The following is a 13,610-nucleotide window of genomic DNA, read 5'->3' as shown; positions in this document are numbered from 1 at the left end:
AATAATAGAATACTAAGTCCTTGAAATACCAACCTTTTGTCATAAAGTGTTTATTAAATAAATATAGACTATTTTTACGAAAAGAATTCAAACAAATTACAAGTAAGTAATAAATATTTAAAATTAACATTTGTATCAGAAGAGAAGGGGTTTGTTGAACAAGTATTAAACTATATTAACAGTTCATATGAAAATCATTTATCACAATACAACAAAGGACACTTTTGTTCTTAATCAATTCATTATTGAACACGTGTCAACAAAATGACTGATAAATTCCTGACCAATATGCTAAGAGCTAAGTGATAAACTAATATTTGGTAAATACAATGAGTGAAATTTTAGTTATGAAACAATAAAGTAAAACACCGTGTGTACAACATTCTATATTAAAATAAACATAAATGTTAGATCACAGCCTGGAGCTGTGTTACTCTCCTAAATTAAATAACACAAAATCTCATCAGAGTGGATAATAGGCCACACCTTTAATTAACGTGCCACTAAAATCGTAAAAATACATTTTTGAGTATCCGCGTTCCTTATCGACCAGCTCGTCGTCCATGTAACTGCACACAATGCTGGATCGATTTTCAGAGAAAAAGTTTTTGTAAGAGATTCGTATGTCGTAAATTTTGTTCGGCATCAAAGTGACAGCGAACCGTAACGGAATGAACACTTGAGAGTTGTATGGGAAAATGTTATTCATTATGGTTGGTTTTACGATGTCTCTGTCCGAATATTGTTCACAAAACCGGATTACTATACAACCTTTGTACTCTTCCTCTGAACTTGGAGAACAGTTCATTTCGGTACACAAAAACATACCCGACACAACCATTTCTGTGTTTACTGACACACTTGAAAGAAATTCCTCTGAATTCTGCAAGTCTATCCGCCGTGCAATTTTGTAGATTTTTCTGGACTTGCAGATGAAAGGGACCAACTTGACAAATCTCTCTGGTGGTGGTTCATCATCCCAATCCATTTCACTGCTTAGATAAGTTAACGTTTCATGCAGAAGCTCATCAACGCAATTACACATAATTAAAACGTCATTACAATACTCGCAGGATAACTCAAGTAACCACTTTTTGTTAATGTGCTTTAACAGATCTTCCTCTTTGAGTACTGTAATTACATTCTCAGGTACTGTGGCTGTGTTTCTGAACTCACACTCTGTAATTCCCCACTGAATAATCTTGCAAATGAGATCGATTCTAGTAATGACCAAATCCTCTTTGAGAAGCGCCCTTAATGTGGAAGGTTTCATGTGATAGTCACTAACAAAAACTCCACTCACTCCATCTACCATATCTCTGAAACACTGCTCTTTTACTTTACCCAAACTATATAACTCTGAGTACTCATAACTCAGCACTAAATTGCTCATAGTCAGATTTTCGGAGATATAGTCAACACACACGTCCACCAGATCATCCAGCAGATACTTTTTAGCAATATAGAACAGGGACCAAGCATTGAGAATTGAGGTAAACATAATACTGTCAGTGTAAATGAACTCAAGCATTTGACTAAACTCTTCCATTTTGATATCACCCAGGGTGATTTCGCTGGAAGCTAAATTGCCGTAAAACATTTTTTCAAATACTTGGCTGCTGCAGGCCAGGATTACTTTATGGGCTTTGATTTCGCGATCCCCAAATTTGAAGGTGCAATCCACAAACTTTTCATCGCGGAAGCACGCCAGCAACCGTTCTTGTCTGCTGTTGAGGCTCAGTCTTGATGAGTTCATCTACAACAAGATAATTAGTTGATTATTTATAGAAGTGCACAGTACAATGTAATTAATACAGTTTTAAGACTAATAAGGGAAGTTTGCTTGTTTGCTGCCTAAATCAGTGATAAACAATATACAAATGTACTTCTTTCAAATTCTATAGATGGAATTTAATTTTTATTTAAACAAATATGCATAAAGCAGCACATTGCACAATATGAATAATATTTATAAATTTCAGTTACACCGACCTACAAAATGTGTGATTTACTGCAGTGTTTTATTTACTCAAAATGACTACTGTGAGTGTATAGAGTTCATATCTAAATGACATTTATCTATCAGAAAATTGAACAGTAACCAATTCTCAACTGTCTTGTAATATTTTAGCAAATTTTGAATGTTAAATTCACTTCTTATATAACAGAAACTTTAGTTAAAAATGAATAACACTTACCTTTACTCTGAATTATAGATCAAGCACTAATATTGTTAGTTCTGCAGATGTGCAAATCGACTGTTTAGATGTTGAGACGCTGTACCCACCAGCATAATTAATTAAGGTGTACAGGTTTGTGGTAGTAGATCAAACATCCTTGAACTGAGTGACTATCAAAGCCAAGGTCAAAACAAAATCAGTTTGTTTTGTCTGTTGGTTTTTGAGTCAATTAAACCCAATTAGGATTGAGCAATTAAAAACTGTTGTAGAGAACTTTGATATAGTGATCTTAAAGGTTTGGGTGGCTATTTAAAACTAAATATGAGGTTCAGTCTGAAAATAACCTTTATACAGTATGACCACCTCTGATCACTTCTTCATTACAATTGAAAAAATAATAGGAAATTGATGGGATGCCGACTTTATTTAATTTAGATAAGATAAAAGCAAAGAACCCTACCTTGTTTATTACCAATCATCCAATAATTATTGTCTATTTTAAATTTTTATTTATTGAGTGGCATTCCAAGATAAACATGGGATCTGGCCTGATTGTTCTGTCACTCTTGTGTTTTGTAGTTGTAGTGGATTTCTTAATTCCACAAAACACGCTATTTTTAATTACTTTGTTGAGTCACTTATTACAATTTTAAATTAGTAATAACTAAAGTAATAAACTGATAAATAAATAAGTAAAGTGATTTTTATTGTTTATGTATAATTGTTGAAGTTTGTCTTGTCACCGGGAATACAATTTTTATTAGTGAGAGTGAATTAGCTCACCTGACTGCCTCTTCTACTATCCTTGAGTGATCACGTGAGAGGCTGCTAGGTTAGATTAAATTCTGTCAAATTTGAAATTATTAGGTTAGGTCAATTTAGTGCGGGTAGTGGGTGTGGATGTAAAATATTTAATAGTAAACAAAACCAGTAGTAAATTAAAAAAGTATCAATAATAAACCTTTAACAGTTTGTTAGAGTAAAACTAAATGTAAAAAATTAATCGTGTAATAATAATAATAATAATGTTAGGACAGGAAAGGTTTTTACCTTATTAATTATAAACTTTCAATAAAATCAGATAAAATGGTGATACCACAGGTATGGTGGGCCGCAGCCAATTTTGCCTTTTACTTACTCTTCCAAGTAGTAACATTGTTTATTCCCAATTACAACTACTATTCTATAAACAATGCATTAACTCAAAGTGTAGCACACTCTGTTTCAATATTTGTAACACTTCAGGTTGTGATTTTACTGGGTTGTTGGATTTTTCAAAATTTGGAGTTTGCTGATGTAAGTAAACTCATAACTAGACTGACAATGCAAAAAATGTACCTAATAACTTTTTATTCCAGATTAGTTTCAGGTCTAGTATATTAGGATTGTTATTTATAATTGGAATTCAAGTTACTATTTTTGCACCTGATTCCTACACAGTGTTTGGCCCTTATATGATGGTGATGAGTTTTTTCCATTTCTCTGAATTTATTTGTATTGGAATTGTACAGCCCACACAAGTGAGCACAGATTCATTTGTATTGAATCACAGTCCTCAGTACATTATTGCAGCTGTTATTTCTTGGGTTGAGTTTTTTGTTGAAGCTTATTATTTTCCTGGTATGTTAAGATGGTAGTTTGACAAAGTTATGTTTGTTAACAGGGTTATTGCAGGTTTAAAGAAGCATTTTTATGTATCCTGTTTGGGTTTGCTGATTTGTCTTGCAGGGGAGTTCTTAAGAAAAGCTGCAATACTAACAGCTGGGCGTAATTTTCACCACTTGGTAAGTGGTAATGTTATTGCAAAACTGGTTTTTTCCTAATTTTAAATTTAGGTGCAATCACATAAAGCAAAGGGACATACACTGGTCACTACAGGAGTTTATTCCTTATTTCGTCATCCCAGTTATGTGGGGTGGTTTTATTGGGCTATTGGCACTCAGGTTGGTACAAACTGGTTTAAACTTTTCACTTTTTATGTTTAATTTTAATGCAGATACTGTTGGTGAATCCATTGTGTATTCCAGCTTATGCAGTGGTTTCCTGGATGTTTTTTAAAAGTCGTATATTTATAGAGGAAATTACATTGTTGAACTTTTTTGGTCAGGACTATATCAACTATCAGAAAAAAGTGGGTACTGGACTACCTTTTATTCAGGGGTATGAGCTTTAATTGATTACAATAATAATTAAATTAGTTTTGTACATAGAATATTAAGTTGTGAGTGTGTATGTTGTGTTTTATCCTTACTAATATTTATTTAAATGAGTTAATAAAACTTTAACTCAGGTCTGAAAAATAATGTTTAGTATTGACACCTATTGGCCAGTATACCAATTGGGCGCATCCGCCATTATTATTTGTTTTCTGTACATAAATAATATTAATAAAATATTGCTTTTTATTTAAGTTAATAACTTTTACCTATGACCTCAGTATCAATAGCTAATTACGCGTTTTTCATCAAACACTCAGCTAGACTTTTCGCGCATGGTCCAAGCTTCTTGCGCTACACTTTTTAATTGATCGACCATCGAAGCACCAGTTTGCAGCACCATTTCTTTGAAATGCCCTTCGAAACGTTGCAAAAGAACGTGGGGATGGTCAAACTCCAGCACCTCTCCGGAACCCATCACTAGCACCTTATCAGAATCCATTATCGTGTTTAAACGATGCGCTATAGTCAATACTGTGCATTGTTTAAATTTTTTCCTTATAGTAGTTTGAATTAAACCGTCCGTCCTAAAATTTAGTTTTTAAGGAAACCTTTTAGGTTTAGTATTTGATTGAGACCTGGCATCCACGTTGGCTGTGGCTTCGTCAAGGACTAGAATTTTGTTATTTCTTAGTAAAGCTCTGGCCAAACACACTAACTGTCTTTGACCCACGCTGAAATTGCTTCCTCCTTCTGAAACTTGAGCATCCAAAGTGGTGGCAAAGTCCTTAAGTTCCACCTAAATGAAACAACTATAACAATAATGCATAACGATTTTTAGGCGAATGCCACCTCTTCTAAAACACTCCATAATGTTTTGTCCTCAAACTCGTTGAATGGATCCAGATTGTACCTCAAAGTGCCACTGAAAAGTACAGGCTCTTGAGGGATTATGGATATCCGTTTGCGCAGGTCGCTGAGACCTAAACTTTTTGTATCAACGTCGTCGATTAGAATGTGACCTTCAATGGGGGCCAAGTTGAACAATGCCCAGATTAGAGATGATTTTCCAGCTCCTGTACGTCCAACTATTCCAATCTAAACACTATACGCTTAAAGAGAGTTTAGGGTATTTTTGTTAATGTATAACCTTTTCTCCTGCTTCTACTTTAAAATTGAGATTCTTTAGAACTGGAGGTTCCCCTCGTACATAAATTAGCGACATATTTCTGAATTCTATAACACCATTTTTCGGAAATGGCTCTTTAGGGAGTTGGCCTACAAAGTTCTTACGGAATTATTCTCTTGCTTCATGTATTTATAGGGAATTCAAGAACCTTTTGGAGTGTTAAATGGTCCTTCCTTATCCAGTTTAGTATATTGCATCACCCTTTCCACGCTAGTCAGTTGTGTTATCACTTCTGCAGTTTGTCGCATACCATACTGAACCATTCCAGTCAGAATCAAAGACTGTGATATGGCCAAACCCATTAAACTTCCATTGGACATGTTTCCAACTGTAATTTCCCACTTACTATCCAAAATTACAATGACACATCGACTGACTTACATTGAAGGCTTATAACAAAACCAAAAGTGACCGCTGCAATGAAAACCACACTGACCAAATCCAGCCACAAACCGAAAGACACCATACACATTATGGTGAAGAAGTTTGCAGAGGTATGGACGTTCTAGAAATCACATTAAAGCACTTTATTGGAACAAGTAAATGAGAAAACTTTTTACTTGGTGCTCATCAAATTCTTTGATCAAGGCCTGTTCAGCTCCGGAAGCTCTTATAGTAGTCAGTCCGGATATTGAAGACGTAATATGAGAGAAAACAGGAGATTTTGCTGAAACCAATTTGAAAATTTGCTTAAAAAAATCATTGAAAGCTGACGGGGGCCATTACCAATTCCTTCCAAATGTTTGATGTCTTTGGCACTAGCAATGTACCATTTTCTGAGCTTCATGAATGCATATCCTAATACTAACATTGCGATGATCATGTAGTAGTTGGAAATAGCTACGTTGATCAGGATACCGGCCATAACCAATAAGATCTGGAAAAATCAACCAAACTGAATTTTTTCTTCAAGCATTTAAAAGACCAGACTCACCGTAATAGCATCCATTAACACCCTAGGCAAAATCTCATCGATTGCTCCCATATCTTTACTAAAACGGTTCAAGACTCGCCCACTCGAGTTAGTGTCGAAGAACCTCATTGGAGCTTCTAACAAACAATGAAACATCTTCTTGTGAATGTTTTTGGATGCTTTCATTGCCAATTTATAAAAGAACATTGCCCTAGACACCGTAAAGAAAATCGTACATAAAATCAGCGCCATGTAGATGTAGATGGACACTTGGGTCTTAAATATCCTGTAAACCACTCCGTTTGACTCAATTTCATCGAAAATCTGATCTGCTGTGATCATTTTTGATGCCAACGTCCGAGTCAAAGGTTCATTAAGGTATGCTGAGATTCTGGTATAGTTCAGAGCAGCCTCGTAACGGATGTCTTCTTGGTTAGTCCTAGAATTGCGCTTAAAGGAAGATTTTGATAGTATATAGTGGCTGAACATTACCAGAAAGCCACCCAGTAATCATTGGCCGTGCAGGCTAACATGGATAAAATGAAGAGGATTAAGACAAATGTGAAGAAACACCAATTTCCAACTGATTTGAAATAGTCTTTTAGAGGGGTGCTTCCTTCGTAGTTTACTGTTTCTTGATTCTCATCATCTTTGATTGTTTGCTCTAACAGGGACTCTGCATTGCTCTACAAATAATAATTTCTCACTTATGGTAAATTTGCAGTGTAACATAAATTTAATTTACAATTGTGGATAACTTGCGGTTTAACTTGATTTTAGCTTCTTGAATGGCTGAACGCTGTACCTCTTCCTCGTCTTCTTGAGTTTCATCAGCTGCTGCCAATAGTTTGGTAAAATCCAGGTCACTGTTAATTAATTCATCAAAAGTTCCAAGAGCTTCCACTTTACCCTTTTAAATCAATCCTGTTTTAAATCATTAAAACTTAAAATGTAACAATTATACTGACCTCATTCAGAACGATAATAATATCAGCTTTTTTAAGATATTGCAATTGATGAGTGACCAAAATGCGTGTTTTACCGCTCAAGTGATTAACAATGCATTTTTCAAACAAGTGTTTTCCTACATGAGTGTCTACTGCTGACAACGGATCATCCAGAAGGTAAATATCGGCCTGTCTGTAAATGGCTCTGGCTAGGTTAATTCTGGCCCTTTGACCTCCACTTAGTGATACTCCTCGTTCACCTACTAAGGTTCTGTCTCCTGAAAATATTACAGTGTTGACTATTGTTTTGGATTAATCATAAGATTACCATAAGGAAACTGTTCAAAATCTTTTTCCAAAGCACAAACATGAGCGACTCTCTTATAAAGTACGCTATCGTAAGGTTTTCCGAAAAGAATATTCTTTCTTACAGATGCAGCAAACAACCAAGGTTCCTGAGCTGAATACGATAGGCTACCCCCAAGTTGGACTTGACCTTGTGTTGGAGGCAATTCTCCAAGCAGGAGCTTTCAAATAACCAACATTTTAACATTGTTATTTTTAAGCATAATTTTAAATACCTGTAATATGGATGATTTTCCCGCACCCACTGGACCAATCACCGCGCACAACTTTCCTCGCGGAACCTCAAAATTAATGTTTTTCAATATTGGAATATCTGGCAACCAGGCAGCTGTAACTTTGTGGACTTTAACTCCTTTGTCTACAGCTTTTTCTACTTTACTTTCCTCTTTTTCATCTAGTACTAAAACTTCTTCAAGCCTTTTAATGGCTACCCAAGATTCCGCGCTCATACTAACAGCCAAAGGGTAGATTATAGCCATGGCCACTACAATTTCCAAACTATACTCATAAAGTTTTAGGTGTGTTTACAGAGTGGTTACATTGTAAAATATTGAAGAATTGAGCTAGGGAGAACACTATATCGGCTGAAATTCTCAAACCCATCAAACTGTATACCACCACAGTTAGAAAGAGTGTTAATCTCTCCACAAAAACTGAGCAACTGGCATAAAATCCCCTCAGGTAAGAGGATTTAATTAACGCTTTGATTTCTCTAGCTCTTAAAAATACGATGAGTTTCTCTATCGGTTTTTCCCAGGCGTACATTTTGATTACTTGCATTCCATTAATGACTTCATTCATGTGTTTCACTCTTACGTCACATCTTTGGGCCACTTGCAACCTCAAGTAGGAGGTTACTTTACCGAAATAAGCTGCAGAAAATAATCGTTTTTTTTTGTATAATTGTTAATTGGATAATAACATACTTTGTAAAGGAATGGTTATAATGATCATGGATCCAATTCCAACGAAACAATACACTCCAACTATAGTATACATAAAGTACGATACAAGAACGATTTGTAAGGGTAAGATCCATACGAAATGCAGTACAACCGTGACTTGTTCAAACCTTTGGACATCGTTGGACAGGATGTTTATGATACGTCCAGCAGCTGTCTCTCCTTGTGATCTTCTGTTTAATTTCATAATCTACGAGAGTGTCAATTTTGTAGTATTTTTCCTGATGTTACATGAAGTGTTTTTAGTACTGACCTTTCGATAGATTAATGAGGAAACGGCTATACGAACCCTCATACCTGCGGCCATTCCACCAAAATTGGCGTGGTGCATCAGAAATACTGTGCCCAAAGAGATCAGAACCAGAACAGTAGCCCATGTGTATATTGCAACTTGATCGCCCACACTGCCGGGTTCGAATTCTTTGACCAACCATGCCAACACCAATGGTTGGGGAGATCTTATTCGGTAAATACAAATTTTGAGCATAATCAAACATATTACAAATCTACTATTTCCTACCTTAGAGCAACATACTGCAAAAATAAATACAGGCCGCATAGCAAATAATCCCAGATAAAAGTTTTGAATAACGCTCTCAGTAAACTGGGTTTTTTGTAAGGTTTTCCTTTAATTTGGATCAATTCTTTTTCCCAGTATTTTTGGAGTTTATCTCCCAGAAATTCGGATTTATCCACCGGTCTGGACTTGTACAAGTCTGAAAGTTGGATTTTTCGCTTTGTTCCCAGACGAAATAGTGGTATAGTCCAACTAGAATTTTTTTCAACAACATTAACCCAATTTATTTAACTATTACATAAAATGTTACTCAAGAGTATTGTGTTCTTAATAAACAACGTCAAGCCTATATCACAATGGTTGAGTAAACATACCAAATTTAGTAGTCAAAAAAATTCAGCTTACATGAAAAATAGTTTGGACAGAAAATTGGCTTTTTGTCCTGGATTATCTTTTTTTAGCTTAAATGCTCCGTCCATTGTAAATGCGACACAAAACACCACCCTTACTTAAATGAACAAAAAGTTGACTGTTTAGATAATCAAACACTCTTTATATTACCTTACCGGTAATTAAACACTGATCCTATTGCAAACAAAGAATTGTTAAGATTGCGACTTTTAGAAGGTACTAAAAGGTAAATAAGGTGCTCAATTGTTTAGTAAGACAGTGTCGCCTACTAAACTTAATTTTTGTATTTATCATAATGTTTCGAGCCTTAAAAATGTAATATCCTATTCAAGGATTAACCCTGAACAAAAAGTTAAAGGCACCTGAGTTATAGCTAAGTTAGTATAATTACGGTATAAAAAAACTCTCGAACCATATATTAACATGTACGCTTGTGTTTTCAACTAGAATTAAAGGGATTAAAAAAAGGAAAACTGCCACTCATGCACGTCTGTGCTAAATCTTTAATAAAACATTTTCTTAAAGATATTATCAGAATAAATTCTTTCATAATGAGTTTTATGGTCAAGTAGTGATTTTAATTATTATTTTTGTAGTTTTGTTTTTATTATTTAAGTATGTTGCTAATGTGATTTTTGCCAAACGCACAAAAATAACGTCTCTCAAAAATTATGACCAAAGAAAATCATGTTCTAGCATTTTTCCATGCAGTTAAAAATCAGAAGTTTCTCATTAAATTGAGAAACTAAACTTACTGCTTCACCATCTTGTAGCCATATAATAGTACCGTTTTAAGCACTAACTTATGTAGAAAGTTTTAAGTACTTTGTATCAATGTAGATATAAAATTATAGGAGTATGAATAGGTACTAGAAAACACCTGAATTTTTGAGATAAAGAGCTCTTGAGAAATACATACAACAACACTTATTTATGGAAGTTCATGTGTTCAGTAATATGCTTAGACAGTAGTAGTTTAGTTTTAAAGGTAAAAAAATGAAATTTTCTGTTTTATTACTGTTAGCCTGTACAGTGATCAGGACAAATGCAATTTCGGACAACGATATTGACGCTTTAGGTAAGTAAATGTTATACGATTTAATTATTTATTTCATGTGTTTTTTTGTCTATTCAAGAAACTGTGTTTCCGGTGGTGGTTAAGTACTTGCAAAACAGTGGTTTCCAGAAATACTTGGGAAATGTTACTATAGTGGAGGGAGGTAGTTCTCCTGTTTTTGATGACACCTTACTGTAAGTTTAATAATTAATATCTAGGTTGTAGTGGTTAAGGTTAGTTCACCAAAATGTCCGAAATTCCACAGCTGGTATTTTGTAATCTTTGATAGTGACGACACTAAAATTTCCTCATTAGTCAGTCTCATCACAAACTACTCACTTTGTCGAGATTTATATAAATTTTGCAATATTTTCTTATAAAATTATATTTTAGGGAAGGTGTGTTAAATTACACCAATTTATACTTAATTGGTTTGGATGGTATGGACACTACCCGTGACTTTCTCACTCTGAATGTGGACAAAAACGCCTCACTAATCACATTAGGATTAAATTTGAGTGTAAACAATGAGATTGGAGTGCAAATGGAACAATATGATGTGGATATGGTTTTGGTGCAAACCGTTCCTCTATATGGCAGTGGAAGTTTCAAGTAGTATTGCACCTTTTACTATTTAGATTGTGTATATTTCTGAGTTTTTCTTTTAGATTCACTTTTTACTCATTTGGACTGATCGCAAATGTCACTATTTCATACGACCAGAATAATACTGACTTTTTGAATAATCTTGTGATCATACCTACTCTTAGTAGAGCAACCGTAAGTACCAAAAAAACAGCTTTGAATGTATTTTAACTTGGTCGTTTACGTTACAGTTCCATGTGAATGGATTTTGGAGAAACCCTGAATTCAGCAATCTTTTGTCAGAAATTATCACCGGCTTTATCGATTTGTTTGTGGTAATCTGGGACCTGGAAATCGACTGTATGTCCTGCATACTGTCCAAAATTTTACAAAACATTGCTAGCCAACTTATTATTGACAAAACGGCTAGTTTAAATCTAAATTCTACGTTTATTCAGGAAAGTTGCACGGTAGTTAAACTAGTATACTTGTTTTCACGTTTTTTTTTTAATTAATACTATTTTCAGTCAATCTGTTCACCATCACAGAACACTTTAGTGCAAACGTTGCTACAGAGCAGACCAGAACAACTGTTGGAGTACGTTGCTACAGATAATTTACTTCGTTATGCTGATATTGCTGTCGATTATTTAAATGAGGAAATTGAACGATTAAATCTATAATTTTTTATAATTTATAAAGCTGCTGTCAACAGTATATCATTAAATGGTTTTCTCACTTTTGACGCAGTTTATACAGCAATCAGATTATCCACCCAACGAATCCACTCATCTTCAAATAAATAATCGAAATGATGTCTCAATGATGTAGAATTCCTTGATGAAACCTCTTGCAAGAAGATTTTTGCAAATCCCTACAATATCACCATTCACGTTTCCAACAAAAAAACATTCAGGATTTGTTACTCACTGATGTTAGGCAAGCACAATCTTCAGTGGGGAAATTAAACCCATTATCAATGTCGTAGATAAAATAATTGGTTAAATGCAAAAAAATTGGATTCAAAACACAAGTGGTGGCGCAGTCTGGTTGATAGTTCATCCACATGGATAACAGATACTTGGCATTTGTCAGGATAGACTCCAAAATAGGGTCTAACTCGCTATTTCTATAAAATCCCGTTAACGTAACCTGAAAGTTTGATTTACAGGTTTGGAGGGTATTTTCAATTTTGAATGAGTTACCGGTAAGTGATGGAATTTTACGGATATATCAAAATCAAGGATTTCATTGCCTGATGAGGCCAAAACCCAACAGAACGTCGTGGTTAGGTTTGCCAGTCGTGCACTAGAAATTGATAAAGGTCGATGAAATTGATTGATTCACCTTGATTCACTGCCCTTAATCCTGTTACCTGTATGATCCTTCACCGTATATAGGTAAATAATCTTGTATGACCATGTCAGCCACGTAGTTAAAAGTAAAATTGAAGTCGTCAAACGTAATATCGTTAACGCACGCCCTGTAATTACCATCAGTCGTCTCGTCAACTGAAGTCAAAGTAAACGCATCATAGTATTCCATTTTGACGGATATTTTAGCATCGTCTAGTTCAAAATATCCTCTACAACATAACAATACAAGTTTTTAGTGCCATTTACTAATTGTACTTAATTTCAAACTTACAACACCTCCGAAGCATTGTTAAACTCCAAAGTCTTAGTTTCCCAAATAGTATATTCAGGTGATGCTTGTAGTCGAAATAAAAACTGAAGCACATCAGCCCAAATTAAAATAGAGGCTGCAACATAATTAAACAAATAATTTAGCCCTTATTTATTATACCTAATCGGTTACTTACATAACATTTTGATATAACACTAAACTGACTAAACTGATGTGAAGACTGCAAAACGTATTCTGACTCAATGATAAAATTTTTGAACGCACTATAATCTTTAAAGAAGCTGTAGATTTATCGGATTAATTTTTAAGTAATTAAGACGAATGTAGTGACATTTTCAGTTATTTTGTATGATTGAATTGTTTTTAAAACTTTAGTTAATTCATTATTCTTAAATCCTTTGCACAATATCTATTGCCTGCAAGATATAATATTGATTAGATATTTTACAGATTTTTTTTTTAAATTAAGAAACAATCAAATACAACACAACTGTATGTACAGGGGTGACTAAATAAGAGTGACTCTCAGTTTTTAAGAAAATTCCCATAACTTTAGAGAAATTTCCTAATGAAGATTTCCGGAACAGATACGACATCATTCGACGGTTGGTCACATGCCCACTTTACCAAATATCTGAATACCTTTGTGACCTACTGTCAAATTACGTCACATCCTCTCC

General features: G+C 34.5%; 5 protein-coding genes across 8 annotated transcripts; 2 read left to right on the top strand and 3 right to left on the bottom strand.

Moving 5' to 3' along the window:
- Positions 1–373: 373 nt before the first annotated feature.
- On the bottom strand, positions 374–2,902 carry LOC145733961 (uncharacterized). 4 transcript variants are annotated; one of them, XM_081987003.1, is made up of 3 exons: positions 2,641–2,902; positions 2,199–2,513; positions 374–1,756 (listed from the first exon to the last, which is right to left on the bottom strand). In XM_081987003.1, exon 3 carries the CDS (start codon positions 1,754–1,756, stop codon positions 464–466), a length of 1,293 nt encoding a protein of 430 aa, XP_081843129.1. In that variant the 5' UTR covers positions 2,199–2,513; positions 2,641–2,902; the 3' UTR covers positions 374–463. The 4 variants fall into 4 exon arrangements, with proteins under 4 accessions (XP_081843129.1, XP_081843130.1, XP_081843131.1 ...); XM_081987004.1 differs by having other exon boundaries at positions 2,199–2,390; XM_081987005.1 differs by having other exon boundaries at positions 2,199–2,350.
- Positions 2,903–3,052: 150 nt separating this feature from the next.
- Positions 3,053–4,573, top strand: Icmt (isoprenylcysteine carboxylmethyltransferase ste14). Its single transcript, XM_081987025.1, has 5 exons — positions 3,053–3,476; positions 3,539–3,800; positions 3,855–3,964; positions 4,016–4,123; positions 4,177–4,573. Exons 1-5 carry the CDS (start codon positions 3,267–3,269, stop codon positions 4,351–4,353), a joined length of 867 nt encoding a protein of 288 aa, XP_081843151.1. The 5' UTR covers positions 3,053–3,266; the 3' UTR covers positions 4,354–4,573.
- On the bottom strand, positions 4,317–9,796 carry LOC145733941 (ATP-binding cassette sub-family C member 4-like). The gene is made up of 19 exons (XM_081986977.1): positions 9,636–9,796; positions 9,234–9,482; positions 8,967–9,171; positions 8,678–8,903; positions 8,291–8,623; positions 7,967–8,235; positions 7,714–7,912; positions 7,407–7,663; positions 7,184–7,348; positions 6,931–7,124; positions 6,460–6,877; positions 6,252–6,402; positions 6,086–6,192; positions 5,907–6,030; positions 5,674–5,853; positions 5,487–5,614; positions 5,189–5,434; positions 4,975–5,135; positions 4,317–4,923 (listed from the first exon to the last, which is right to left on the bottom strand). Exons 1-19 carry the CDS (start codon positions 9,707–9,709, stop codon positions 4,653–4,655), a joined length of 3,957 nt encoding a protein of 1,318 aa, XP_081843103.1. The 5' UTR covers positions 9,710–9,796; the 3' UTR covers positions 4,317–4,652.
- Positions 9,797–10,562: 766 nt separating this feature from the next.
- LOC145733976 (uncharacterized) lies at positions 10,563–12,025 on the top strand. Its single transcript, XM_081987024.1, has 6 exons — positions 10,563–10,719; positions 10,778–10,892; positions 11,092–11,310; positions 11,367–11,478; positions 11,535–11,753; positions 11,811–12,025. The coding sequence occupies exons 1-6, from the start codon at positions 10,638–10,640 to the stop codon at positions 11,964–11,966; spliced, it is 903 nt and encodes a 300-aa protein (XP_081843150.1). The 5' UTR covers positions 10,563–10,637; the 3' UTR covers positions 11,967–12,025.
- LOC145733978 (uncharacterized) lies at positions 11,947–13,265 on the bottom strand. Its single transcript, XM_081987026.1, has 6 exons — positions 13,106–13,265; positions 12,931–13,045; positions 12,659–12,868; positions 12,489–12,591; positions 12,214–12,435; positions 11,947–12,157 (listed from the first exon to the last, which is right to left on the bottom strand). Exons 1-6 carry the CDS (start codon positions 13,110–13,112, stop codon positions 12,035–12,037), a joined length of 780 nt encoding a protein of 259 aa, XP_081843152.1. The 5' UTR covers positions 13,113–13,265; the 3' UTR covers positions 11,947–12,034.
- Positions 13,266–13,610: the final 345 nt, after the last annotated feature.

Source organism: Ips typographus, linkage group LG9 (genome assembly GCF_016097725.1).
Source record: "Ips typographus isolate SLU linkage group LG9, UJ_Ityp_2.0, whole genome shotgun sequence".
In the NCBI taxonomy this organism is placed as follows: Eukaryota; Metazoa; Arthropoda; class Insecta; order Coleoptera; family Curculionidae; genus Ips; species Ips typographus.
The sequence above is the reverse complement of the archived record's forward strand: the minus strand, read 5'-3'. Positions and strand labels throughout refer to the sequence as shown.